Source organism: Schistocerca piceifrons, chromosome 8 (genome assembly GCF_021461385.2).
Source record: "Schistocerca piceifrons isolate TAMUIC-IGC-003096 chromosome 8, iqSchPice1.1, whole genome shotgun sequence".
Taxonomy (NCBI): Eukaryota; Metazoa; Arthropoda; class Insecta; order Orthoptera; family Acrididae; genus Schistocerca; species Schistocerca piceifrons.
Genome location: NC_060145.1, coordinates 210863807 through 210876363, shown reverse-complemented (window position 1 = coordinate 210876363; position 12557 = coordinate 210863807). Strand labels below are relative to the sequence as shown.

At 37.2% G+C, this 12557-nt stretch overlaps 1 protein-coding gene across 1 annotated transcript in view; it reads right to left on the bottom strand.

Moving 5' to 3' along the window:
• Window positions 1-12557, bottom strand: part of LOC124711812 (putative fatty acyl-CoA reductase CG5065) — a 156147-nt gene that overhangs the window by 36747 nt on the left and 106843 nt on the right. The window contains exon 6 of the mRNA XM_047242036.1: window positions 2601-2843. Coding sequence (XP_047097992.1) covers window positions 2601-2843 — 243 coding nt within the window. The remainder of the gene's footprint in view (window positions 1-2600; window positions 2844-12557) is intronic.

The following is a 12557-nucleotide window of genomic DNA, read 5'->3' as shown; positions in this document are numbered from 1 at the left end:
CCTGCCTCGGGCATGGATGTTGTGGTGTCCTTAGGTTAGTTAGGTTTAAGTAGTTCTAAGTTCTAGGGGACTGATGACCTCAGATGTTAAGTCCCATAGTGCTCAGAGCCATTTGAACCATCTGAACCAACTAGCCCCATAGTGAATCACCTTGTTGAGGCAGTTGAGCCAACATTATACATCCAGTGGCAGCTCCTCATGGTTTGTTGGGTGTATAGGTTCTTGTCTGACCCATGTTTACCAGTATTCCACCTTCCCTGTGAATTGCTTTTGTACCCATGGGCCACAAAGTTTTTTGGTATCTTCAGAAAACAAGACATTGTCGCACTTGTTGTGGACCAGATATACTAATCCCTATTTTTGCCCCCGTGAAGGTAGTATATTCTGTTATTATTGTAGAATTACTGGAGTACCAGAAGAAGACTGGCCAGATCATATTTACCAATTGATTTCACAAGAACTCCACAATTATTTTACCTTGTGAGTCTAAACAATGGTACAAGCTTAGGTAGATTTTCTGTGGTTCTCTTTATCATGTTCTCAAGATCCACTTGCCAAACAAAGTCACTATTTGTGATGCAGAGATATGTATGATATTTAAGACACAAGAGTGTAAAGATGTATTTCAGCTACAAAATTCCTTATTTACTTGAAATTACTGTGCGTGCTTCCATTCACCCAATGCATGTAGTCAACAAAGCAACCAGACTATTTCATTCAGAATACCCTTATCAACTTACAACTTCAAAGGCAGATGGTGAAATTCTGTTGGGTACTGGGACATGTTGGGATTTGGGGAAACAAAGTGGAAGATGCAACAGTCAAGTGTGTCTGCATGCTACCTACTGTTGCAGAGTTTAAAGTACCCCTATGTGCAGTTACCTCACTGTTGAGGCACAACATCATACTTCACATGGAGCAATTGAGTGTGAATGAAGGACAACACATTGTGAGTGGTGTAGTCTGTAACATGGCAGTGTTGTGGCTCACTCCAGCCACAAGAGTAAAATCCAAGGCAGTTCGGAAGGCAACCTCCATTTGGTTGTAAATAAAAAGCTTGCATAGAAAAATAATTCTACATCTCAAAACTACAGCTTACAAGTGTTTGTTGTAATGGCTTGCTTAAGTTTCTTTGAAGTTTCACAGTAGACATCTGAAGTGATAATCCTACCATGCTCCATAAATTCAACAACCAAAACTTCCTTGACATCCCAAAAAAACATAGCCATAACCTCCTCTCTATGTCATGAATATTTATTCTATCGCTTTCAAAAAAATTGGATCCACTGCTGCACAACACTTCCACTTGTAATATTCGGACCATGTACAATACACAGTAGATAATGCAGGTCAGCTAATGAAATTTTTTGCACTGAAAGAATTCTTATTACTGCTTGCACTTCATATTTTGTGGGTGTTTTTATTACAGTGGTCATGTCTTGAGGTTACAACAGGTGACCACATGAAAGAACAAAATTCATACTTTCACAGTTAGACTCTTAATGTGTCAGAGAACATGCAAATGTGACAATTGCCACATTCCACAAACACATACTAGTGACACACTAGAACAATGGTTACTTTCTGAAGTGCCCTTGTAAATCCCTTCTCAGTATCCTCTAGATTGAGCATTGCCCTGAGACACATGTATTGCTCCTTCAACCAATGTGCAGTGCCTATGACATACGACTATTTGTGTGGCACATTTTAGAAGAGTGAGCCCAGTCTGTATACAGGAGAGCAGTTTGTAATTTAGCTGCTGAATTTGCCCATTACTTTAGGTGATAACAAAGACTGTATCACCCACCTAATACATTAAATTTCAAGTTCTCATCTCATTCTCAAGTTTATGGGATAACAGTGTAATTTTTTTGCTATGTTTTATATTACTAATGTGTAAACACATAGTTCTTAGTTTGAGTATATCTATTTTTATTATTACATTTTTTTTAACTTCTCGTAGATCTATTTCACTATTCTATTGCTTCCAGTAGTATAAGTATCATTTAATTCATCTGCAGCACTATATCACTCAACCATTTAAGTCTGTTATGACTGTGCTGTCTTATGGCCCTAATATTAATAACATCATTATCCATTGTTACTGTGACTGGTGGGTGATTTCTTGAATATTTATCTAGTGGGTGATAATTTATATGTAAGTATGAAAGGAAGACTGTGATTTAACATCTTCTGCATGACAATGCCATTGCAAGCAGATTACAAGCTCAGATCAGACAAGGAAAAGGAAATAAATCAGTCCATGAATCAATACAGTACCAAACAGCTGAAAATGGAGCTCACAGGATTTCATCAGAAGAAACAAATCTGGCATTCTGTGGGTCAGAGCATGCAGGTTTCCACAATATAAATTTGTGTGGAGAACTGCATCAGATCAGTCTTTGGACTGAAGGGAAGAACAACAATGAAAGTCATAAAGCTTCTATAATTTCCAGTCTGCTCTGATTTGTGTTACTAATGTTGACACTGCTTGTCACACACTAAGTAACACGGTCTAATAGTAATAATACACTAATAATTATAGCATTTAAAATGTGGTTAATGGCACAAATAAACTATTAATGTCTCTATTAACTTACATTGGTTTTTTCCCAGCTATCCTCAGTAGCAGGTCAAAGAATACTGCAGGTATTATATGGAACATCAAAGCTGCTATGAAATATATAAACCAGTTATCTGTAATAACTCCAGATGGATACCATAGACAGTATCCCAGAGGATAATCCCAAATTAGACTTTGTCCTATATCCACAACCTCCTTCAAAGTTAATGCTTGGTGTTTATGACTTGAACATTGATATATACTGACTTCCTTTGGTGAACTGCAAAATAATATATTAAGCATTATATAGCACATTATATTAACAGATTACTGAAAACATTGTCCAAATAAGAGTATATTTTATACTGAACACTTTCTGTATTTTTTATATTTCCTGTGTTCAACAAATTCTCATAGTGCATAAAATCAAACACAAACAATATTGTCGGAGAAAAAACTGAGTAGCACCATGGTGTAGTGGTTATGATACTAAACTCTTGCATGGAGGGTCATGAGTTCACAACTCACATGGACTGTACACTTTTAATATCTATATTTGGTTTAAGTACATTCTAGAAGTATCCACATATGTCAAGAATCATTGTACTGGAATGTTCTGTAGCTGTTTAAATACTGCATGTGTTCTAGTCAGAGGCAGTTGGATCCACGCTCTTGTGTGTGCAACTGCTGAATAAACCTTCATTAAATGAAATTAGTGTTTGTCATTCATCTAATTACACCTTCATCTATGTGACATTATTCTGGTCAAGGCGCCCGGTATCAGAACTTGTGATAGCACACATTATTGACGACACAGTGGCTCCCATCAGGCGATGACAGAGCCGCCATTTATGTGGCGAGAAACCCGAGTTTGAGCCATATTTAACAGATCACAATCTATTGGAGACAGAAGAAGAAGAGGACATTATCATGACAGCAACTGTGTGCCACCACATGAGACATCCATTTATGTTCTCTGGTGATGATGGCCAAGATCCAAACAAGTGGCTGAAGATATATGAGCGTATAGCCAAATTTAACAAATGGGATGACACCATGTGTTTGGCTAATGTATTTCTTTACTTAGAGGGCACTGCCAAACAATGGTATGAGAACAATGAGGAAAAGTTCACGAGCTAGGAAGTATTTCAGGTGGAACTGCACAAGTATTTCGGCACCGCACAACAACAGAAATGCAATGCTGAATATAAATTAAAGTGCAGGGCACAGCGTCTAGGAAAAGCTACAGCATCCTACATTCAAGACATCTTGGAGATGAGTAAAATAGTGGATCCTAGAATGAAGGAGGAAGATAGGGTTGCACATCTCATGAAGGATGTTGCTGAGGACATGTATCAAGCCCTACTCCTGAAGGAAGTTTCGACAGCAGACGACTTCATAAAATGGTACCAATTCAGTGACACAATGCATCAAAAAAGAATTACATGCAAGAAGTTTGAATGACTTCCAAATGTCGTATCGATGTCTGTGATGGTGGAAGGAACTGATCTCACAAGTGTTCTTCATCAGATAGTGAGAGAGGAAGTTCAGAAGGTACTTGGATTGCACAGTGAGCAAAAAACCAAGACATTTGAAGAGGTCATAAGGGAGGAAGTGGAACAGACATTGAAACCAATCTCTCATCCTTCATTTCCGTTTAAAATGGTGGAAAAGTCGAGACCCACGTATAATTACATTCCTACAATGCTGCATAAGGAACCTGTTTGCGCACCAAGGAAGACTGATGTCTGGAAGACCCAGGATAAACAACCAGTACGTTTCCACTGCAGATGAGAAAGGCAGCGGATATTTGATGAGACCTGCACTAGAAGACAGTAGACCGATCCTAGTCAATGCCAACTCCGGGACGACGAAGATGAACAAGAAGACGTGGGTACAGGATGACGTAGGTCACCATTGCCACAAGCTAGCCACTGGAGAGGATGCTCCCTAACACACCAGTCAGGGTCATCATATTACAAGAGTGTAGTCATAACATCATTCTCAGATGAAACTTTTTGAAAGCTTCTCAGGCAATTATAGATTGTGGTCGCTCGAAGTTTATGCTAAATGAGATGAGATACTGTGGACAGGAAGATGCGCATCCGAGTGTGTGGAAACTATGTGTGCTGGATGAAGTGATCATCCCTGCAGTCAGTGCTAGAGAAGTACCTGTCACAAGTCATGCCATGCATCAACCCATGGATCTTGTAGTGGAATGTAAGAGAAGCATACCACTGAAGAATAACTTGGTCATCCCAGCTTCTGTCGTCTTGTTTAAGAATGGATTCAGTGAATTGTGAATACTTAACTGTCACTGAGAACCATAGATCCCTCCAAGATGCATGTGCATAGCAAATGCTGAGCCGTTAATTGAAGAACAGCTGAGCATAATAGAAACCTCCCATGCTGAGTCTGTTGGCGAAATTAGTGCTACCACTACGAGACAAGATCTTCTAGCTCAACTATCACTAGATCTCACTAAGGAACAACAGAAGAAGCTACTTGCCATTCTTCAAGAGTTCTCTGAATACTTCAGTCCACAGGTGAAGAGTAAATTAGACAAATTGATGGTGAAGCACTGGATTAGCAGTGGAAATCATCAACCAACAGCCAGAGAGCATACCATACGTCAGCAATGGAACGTTGAATAATTGACGATGAGGTAGAGAAAATGATGAAGAATGACGTCATTTAGCCTTCTAAGAGCCCAAGGTCAGCACCAGTGGTCCTTGTCAGGAAGAAGGATGGCAGTTGGCACTTTTGTGTTGATTACAGCAAGCTTAATAAGATAACTAAAAAAGACATTTAGCCTCTTCCACAAATTGACGATACACTAGATTGTCTGAAGTGGGCTAAGTTTTTCTCAACCATGGACATGTACTTGGGATACTGGCAAATCAAAGTGGATGAGACTGATCGTGAGGAAGCTGCATTCATCACCTCTGAGGGCCTGTTTGAGTTTAAGGTAATGCCGTTTGCTTTGTGTAATGCACCAGCAGCTTTTGAATGGATGATGGATAATCTTCTAAGACACCTGAAGTGGATGATGTGTCTCTGCTATTTAGATGACATTATAGTGTTCTCAGAGACATTTGATGAACATATAAAAAGATTGAGGGCCATTCTTAAGTGTCTCCAACAAGACGGACTGAAACTTAATCCAAGAAAGTGTCTCTTTGGAGCAAAGGAAATCGAAATACTTGGACACCTTGTGTCAAACAAAGGTGTGCAGTCAGATCCAGAAAAGGTGAAATCTAATGGATTTTCCTATTCCTAAAAGTATTAGAGATGTGGGAAGCTTCCTCAGATTATGTTTTTATTAATGTCATTTTATCAAAGACTTTTTTATCAAAGCCACGCCATTCCAAGAATTGTTAAAAGCTGATGCTAAATTTATCTGGGGTGGAGCTAAACAAGATTCTTTTGATGTGCTGTGAAAAGCTCTGATGACTGACCCTGTACTTAGTCTGTATGATGAGAGAGCACCTACATAACTACACACAGATGCCAGCATGCTTGTGATCGGTGCTGTTCTGGTGCAAATTTCAGATGGAAAAGAGAAGGTTATAGCCTATGCTTCTAGGACACGTACAAAAGCCAAAAGAAACTACTCAACTACACAAAGAGAATGACTTGCTGTGATCTGGGCCATGTGTAAATTTTGACAGTATTTTTATGGAAGGCCATTCACAGTTGTGACAGGCCATCATTCACTTTTTTGATTGACAAGTCTTAAGGATCCAACAGGCGACTCGCCAGGTGGGCAATACATCTTCAAGAGTATGACATTAATTGAAGTTAGTGTTCATCATTCATCTAATTACACCTTCTTCTAGGCGACAATGTGTGAACTGTATTATATACAGAATACAGCATCAATGAAAAATCTCACAATTCAACTCGGATTAGTAATAACCCTCCACTTCTCAAAAGGAATTGAAGTTTTCAGTGACCTATGCAAAATAAGTATGCGCTGTGAAAGTTTTTGAATTTCTTTTCTGGGAGGGAGGGAAAGGGAGAGAGGGGGAGGGGGAGAGAGAGAGAGAGAGAGAGAGAGAGAGAGAGAGAGAGAGAGAGAGAGAGAGGGAGAGAGAGAAAAAGGAAGAAAACTAAAGCTGCTGGAATATTTTAAGGTCAAAGACAAATGAGTGCATAGAGCAATGAGACTGTTAGAAATAAATATTACGGAATGGTAATTGATGAGAAAGACATACATGTGATTGGAGACACAAGCATTTACCTGGAGATACATTGAAATAAAGGGAGTAAATCTTAGATTTCTTAGATTAAATAGCAGTCATTAAGAAAATACACATATGGTGTCTGAAAAGTTCCCGCACCCCTCTTGAATTCGTACAGTTAGGGTGTTTGTGTGTGTGTGTGTGTGTATGTGTGTGTGTGTGTGTGTGTGTGTGTGTGTGTGTGTGTGTGTGTGTGTACATGTGCATGCTTGCATGCATGCACGTGCACTTGTGCCATGTACAAATGTCCAGAACACAGAGAATAAAATAACAGAGGTAATGAGAAAGCATTTAGAGATTCCTTTGACAAAGCTGCACCTTATGAAGCACCCCTACTTGATTGGGAGGAAAATACTTTTGTTTCAGGTAGTGTCAATGATAGACCACATAGTGGATGTAACACAACATGAGAGCAAACGTGCACTGCTTTCCATCAACAGATGAAGTCAGCACAGGGCCCATAGCAAATTGTAGAACAGGCCCTTGGGTTGCTTTAGGTCTCAAAGTTTAGGATATAAAATAGAACAGCACTTGAAAAGAAGTAGTCTGGCGTCAGCAGTGAAAGACAGTGGTCATGTGTATGTAATCTAATGCAGAAGAAGCCCTTTTGGCTGAAATCTTACTTGTTTAGTAGTCTTTTTGTTATGTCTGCCTTTGACTCAGTAGCTTCACTATATAGTGAGTATCAATATATCATTTTCATATTACTGTATAACTCATTTTTAGTATGTTTTAATTTTGAAACAGAACATTCTCCACTGCTATTGGTGATCATTAAAGACAAGTTAATGCTTAAGACTATTTCTACATTTGGGAAGCATGATGCTGATGGATTTTCCATTAAAAGTATATAAAACTGCAGTTACAGGGGCTTGTGCTTTCTGCTGTCAATAGCAGCAGCCACATCTGCTTTGAACATCTCAGCAAACTGCATCAATTCATCAACTAGGTTTTCTTCCAAATCATCTGGCTAAGCACTAACAATAATAATTGAGTTCTTTTCAAGATTTCTTCTGCTTTTAAAGATTTAAATCACCAAAGTATTCGAAATACACTAGTCACATGATAGTATGATTCCATGCATTTAGCTAATGGAGACAGCACAGTCTCAGCTATGACAATAAACGCCTGAATTTCAAAATGTCATCTAGGCATTTAAATTTCTCCTGTTTCATCAAGTGTAGAAGAGCCACTGAAATTGTCCTACTTTATATTATGCTTGTTTCATCTTTAAGTCTGTTGTTTACATTCTTCACAGCCAGTCAACACTTTTGTTTTTGCTTCAATATATCAAAATATGGATCCCATTGCTTGGAAGTACCAATATAAAGGATGTATACCATGTTAAGGTTTTGATCAGATGACTATAGCAAAATGCTAGTCACTTGCAAGTGCTCCAGCATTTCATTCCAAGTGATAGTCGTTATTAGTCATTATTACTGTATTCAGAAGGAAATGAATTATAATGATAATGTTTTACTATCAGATCAAACACCAATAATTGATAGTTACATAGTGATATGAATTGCAAATATCTGACTCTATTAATATTTTCTACTGTTGTTAAACAGTAGTATTGTATCCAATTCATTTATCCAACTGTCAAAGGTGCAACATCATGAAAGGCACACAGCAACCATGAAATTACAACTTGTTAGACAACAATAGTCCACCAACAAGAAAGCAACCTTCACTCTATACAGCTTGTATAAAAAGTATTTTAAGAAAAGTACATACAGTGTAGAAGGAATGAATTATTGTAATAAAAGACTTACAAAAATAACTTTATACAGATGGTTGTGGGATCTCTGCTGTTGAGTATAAAATTTTGAATCAAAACACCTTCAGCCATTTAAATTTCCACTTGTCATTTTATTTGAGCAACCAGTTTCAGCACTGCATTAAGCAGTCTTCAGATCCCTGTGTAATTATAACAACGATAACTGTGTGACATACATAATAAAAGGGATATGTAAGTATTATGTACTGTGGTAACATGTGGTAACATACAACACCAAACTGTATGGTGAATAACATCAAAGTTAAAGATAATTTAAGGAATATTTTCATTTAACCAACTATCATGAAGGTACCAACTGACATATTACACATTTCATAGTATACCCTGATATGTTTTCTGATCATTTTTCTGGTGATACGTCATACTTTTCTATGTCTTACCCTACTTAAGGACTAAGTGTCATATAGAGGTATGTGGCATTGGCTGTTCGGATTGAAATGAATGCTTTTCTTATTTTCTGCATATGTAATGTAGTACTCTACTTTAGATTTACTTCATAGTCTCTGCCTACCAGAAGACTTCTCACTTTCATGATAATGTTGGTTATGACCTTTTCCATATATTTCAATACTTCCTGCTTAGTGGGAATTTGTTATATTACATTAAATTCACAGTTTTATTCATTAAAATATTTTTACTACACAAGTTGCACCTTATGAATCTTTGATCGATAGACTGCATTGTTGTAACTTTATATTCTTGTTTTATTAGTTGATGGCTGACTCACTGAAGAGGTCAACACCACAACTCAAGCAGGCTGGATGAAGTGGCGAACAATAACCGGAGTTACTTGCAATCACAGTATGAAAGATAATTTAAAATCAAAAATCTATCGCACTGTCATCTGACCAATCACCTTGTATGTTTGTGAGTGCTGGCCAACTGCAGTTGAGGCAGAATGCCATCTAAGTGTAATGGAAATGAATATGCTAAAGTGGACAATGGGCCTCACTATGTTAGATCACATTTCTAATGACAGCATTAGGCAACAGTTTGGTGTTGCACTGATCCAAGACAAGACACACGAGAGTCGTCTTTGATGGTTTGGGCATGTTTTACAGGCTGGTGATGACTCTATTGCCAAGGTAGGTTACACACTAGAAGTCATCGGCAATAGACCCAAAGGATGACCTAAGCAATGTTGGGCTGATACAGTTCATAAAGACATTAAATACATGAACATCCGCCCAGATGCAGCCCATGATAGAGCGAAATGGAGATAATGGACACATGTTGTGGACCCTGCTGGCACGTGGGACAAACGCTGAAGCAAAAGAAGAGTATACAGAACATTATGATACAGATGATTATCACGGGATGACCTATAGTAAGTTGTTTTATGTTTTATTAGGATATGACAATATATAAATAAATATTTTACCTACAGTGTGCACACATCAGTATGTGACTGTGATTGTTTTGCCCCAGATGTTTCACAGGAATTGACATTAGCATTACACCATTATAATCAATGTGTAATATGCAATATTGACCTCCATTTAGTAGGTTCTTTTTTATGATTATATGTCATATATATTATCTTTAACTTTGATGTTACTCCCCGTACAGTTTGGTGTTGTATAAATAAAGTATGCAACTGTTCTCTCATTTTATTCCTTAATTTACCTTTGACTTTGTTGTTACTCCATCTACAATTTGTTATTGTTATATGTTACTGCATATTACCACTAAATGTAACATTTACACTGTCATGCTATTATCATTGTTGACTTTACACAGGGACTGAAGATGTCATAATGTAGCTCTGAAAATGGTTGCTCAAATAAAATAATAACTTGTAATTTAGATGGCTGAAGGTGTTTTGATTCAATATTTTACAAAAGTGAAACACAGAACTGTGAATTGCAGCCTGTTGTGCTTCGTTGTCACAATTTCCAAATTCCATGTCTCGTTTAATAGTGTTATTTTATGATGAATCTTATTGGTAATCAGTAGTATCCTCTTCTAACTGACTGTTTACTATGACTAGCTCGGACAACATTGCTATGTTTTCAGCTTATGACACACAGTGTATAGTGTGGCCAGCACTCATTTAAAGCAATGAGCTAAAATATTACTTCTCGTTACAGACTTTGACACCATCATCTTTCCATTGAACATTGGGTAGAATACCATTCGTGTACCCAGGTGCAGGGCCCACTAATGTGCAGGGCCCACTAATGTGCTGGCCAGTAGCATTTGCTAACTCTTGCTACATGGCTAATCCAGAACTGCTGCTGTTACTCAACTAAACAGTCTCCAACAAAATTCATTCACAAAAGAGCAGGTGAATTTCTTTAACTGCAGCCAACAATGCATTAAATCATTTAAAAAGTTTTTAGTGAAAGATTTCAGACCAATGTCTGTGCATGAATAATAGCCAAAAACACAGAACTGTGAATTGCAGCCTGTTGTGCTTCGTTGTCACAATTTCCAAATTCCATGTCTCGTTTAATAGTGTTATTTTACTATGAATGTGCAATATACCATAGCTAACTGAGAAAGAACATAGTTTTTAGATCTAAGGAAAATTCTCTTTACATGCAAGGGTTTGAACAGAACTCACCTCATAATATAATATAGGCTGTGAAGATATTACAAGACCTTTCCAGAGAATTTTTTTAAGAGTATGTGAATTGAAATATTTATTTGGACATATTACAGACTACTTGAAGACAAGGGAATCATGGATCATGTGTGGTTACAACAGTACAAAGCTCCAACACTTTTTGCTATTCACGTGCATGAGTTTCTTTGATTAACAATTTGAATGTCATAGGACTGGGTTTGATTCAGCAAAATCTCCAGCCTCATTGACTTGGCCACCAAAAAGCCCAGAGCTCACTGTGGCAGACAGCTCTTTATGGAGAGCAGTCAAGTTCTGTGATGCTTAGCATTGCTACATGACTAATGAAAAAATGTGCAACAGTGTTGAGGAAGTCTTCTGAAGCATAATTCATGAGACGGTCTACCAGATGTTAAGGAGTGCATGTAGATGCATATAACTCTGTGTAAGGCATGATGGTGTTCATTCGTATCTGCTGACTAGATAATTTTTATCTGTATGTGCTTCATTATCTAAGACACTGTCTTGATCTAGTAGTAACAGTACTTCTTGGACAATCTGTAGACTGAAGTGACAGAAAATATGGAACAGTGATAATCAGGAGATGATCCAAACAGCAAGTAAACTAAGAAATAAATGTAACAACAAGAACCACAGTAAATAATTAAACGTTTTTATGGGTCACAATTATATCTTGGTCTTTGAGCAATACATGAGTTGGAGAGGGAGAAAGTCCTTGCCATCCTTTTAATAGATAAAATACAAATTTTATTTCAATTATTTAACAGAATCCAAGAAATTATTAAGAGGATAGAAGAAAGTAGTTGGAAGAAATGTAGGGAAAAACGAGAATTTGAATAAGAATTTGTTATTGAATAACCTAGAATGTATGTTTGTTATGTTTGGCAGAATAAAAAGTCAGTTAGGTGTGAGTATGTATATAGACAGTTGATCTGTCCAAGCAATCAAGAATCTTGATGCTTTTTGCCTGTTATTGACATTGATATCAGTTCCAGGAATTCCAAAACTTTCAAGAATGTTTTAGGTTGAAGTTGGTTAACAAACAATGAAAGAATATTTTTTCATGTATAATTACAAATTAACAATTTTCTAATTTTGTACTGTATAACTTTGCTTCTTCTGAATTTCATGATTCTAGGTCAATGGAAAGTATCCTCCAGATTATGATGAGTGAGTCTGAGAGTATCAAAATATGTGAGATAAATGACCATATCTTTTGATTGGATTGACTTAGAAGATTCAATTTTTTTACATCACCAAGTTAGCATAGATCTTATTATATAACAAATTTCAACTTGATAATTCTACCAAGTCCTGAGAAAAGGGATTTTTAATAGTCAGACAGACAAACCAACAGACAGC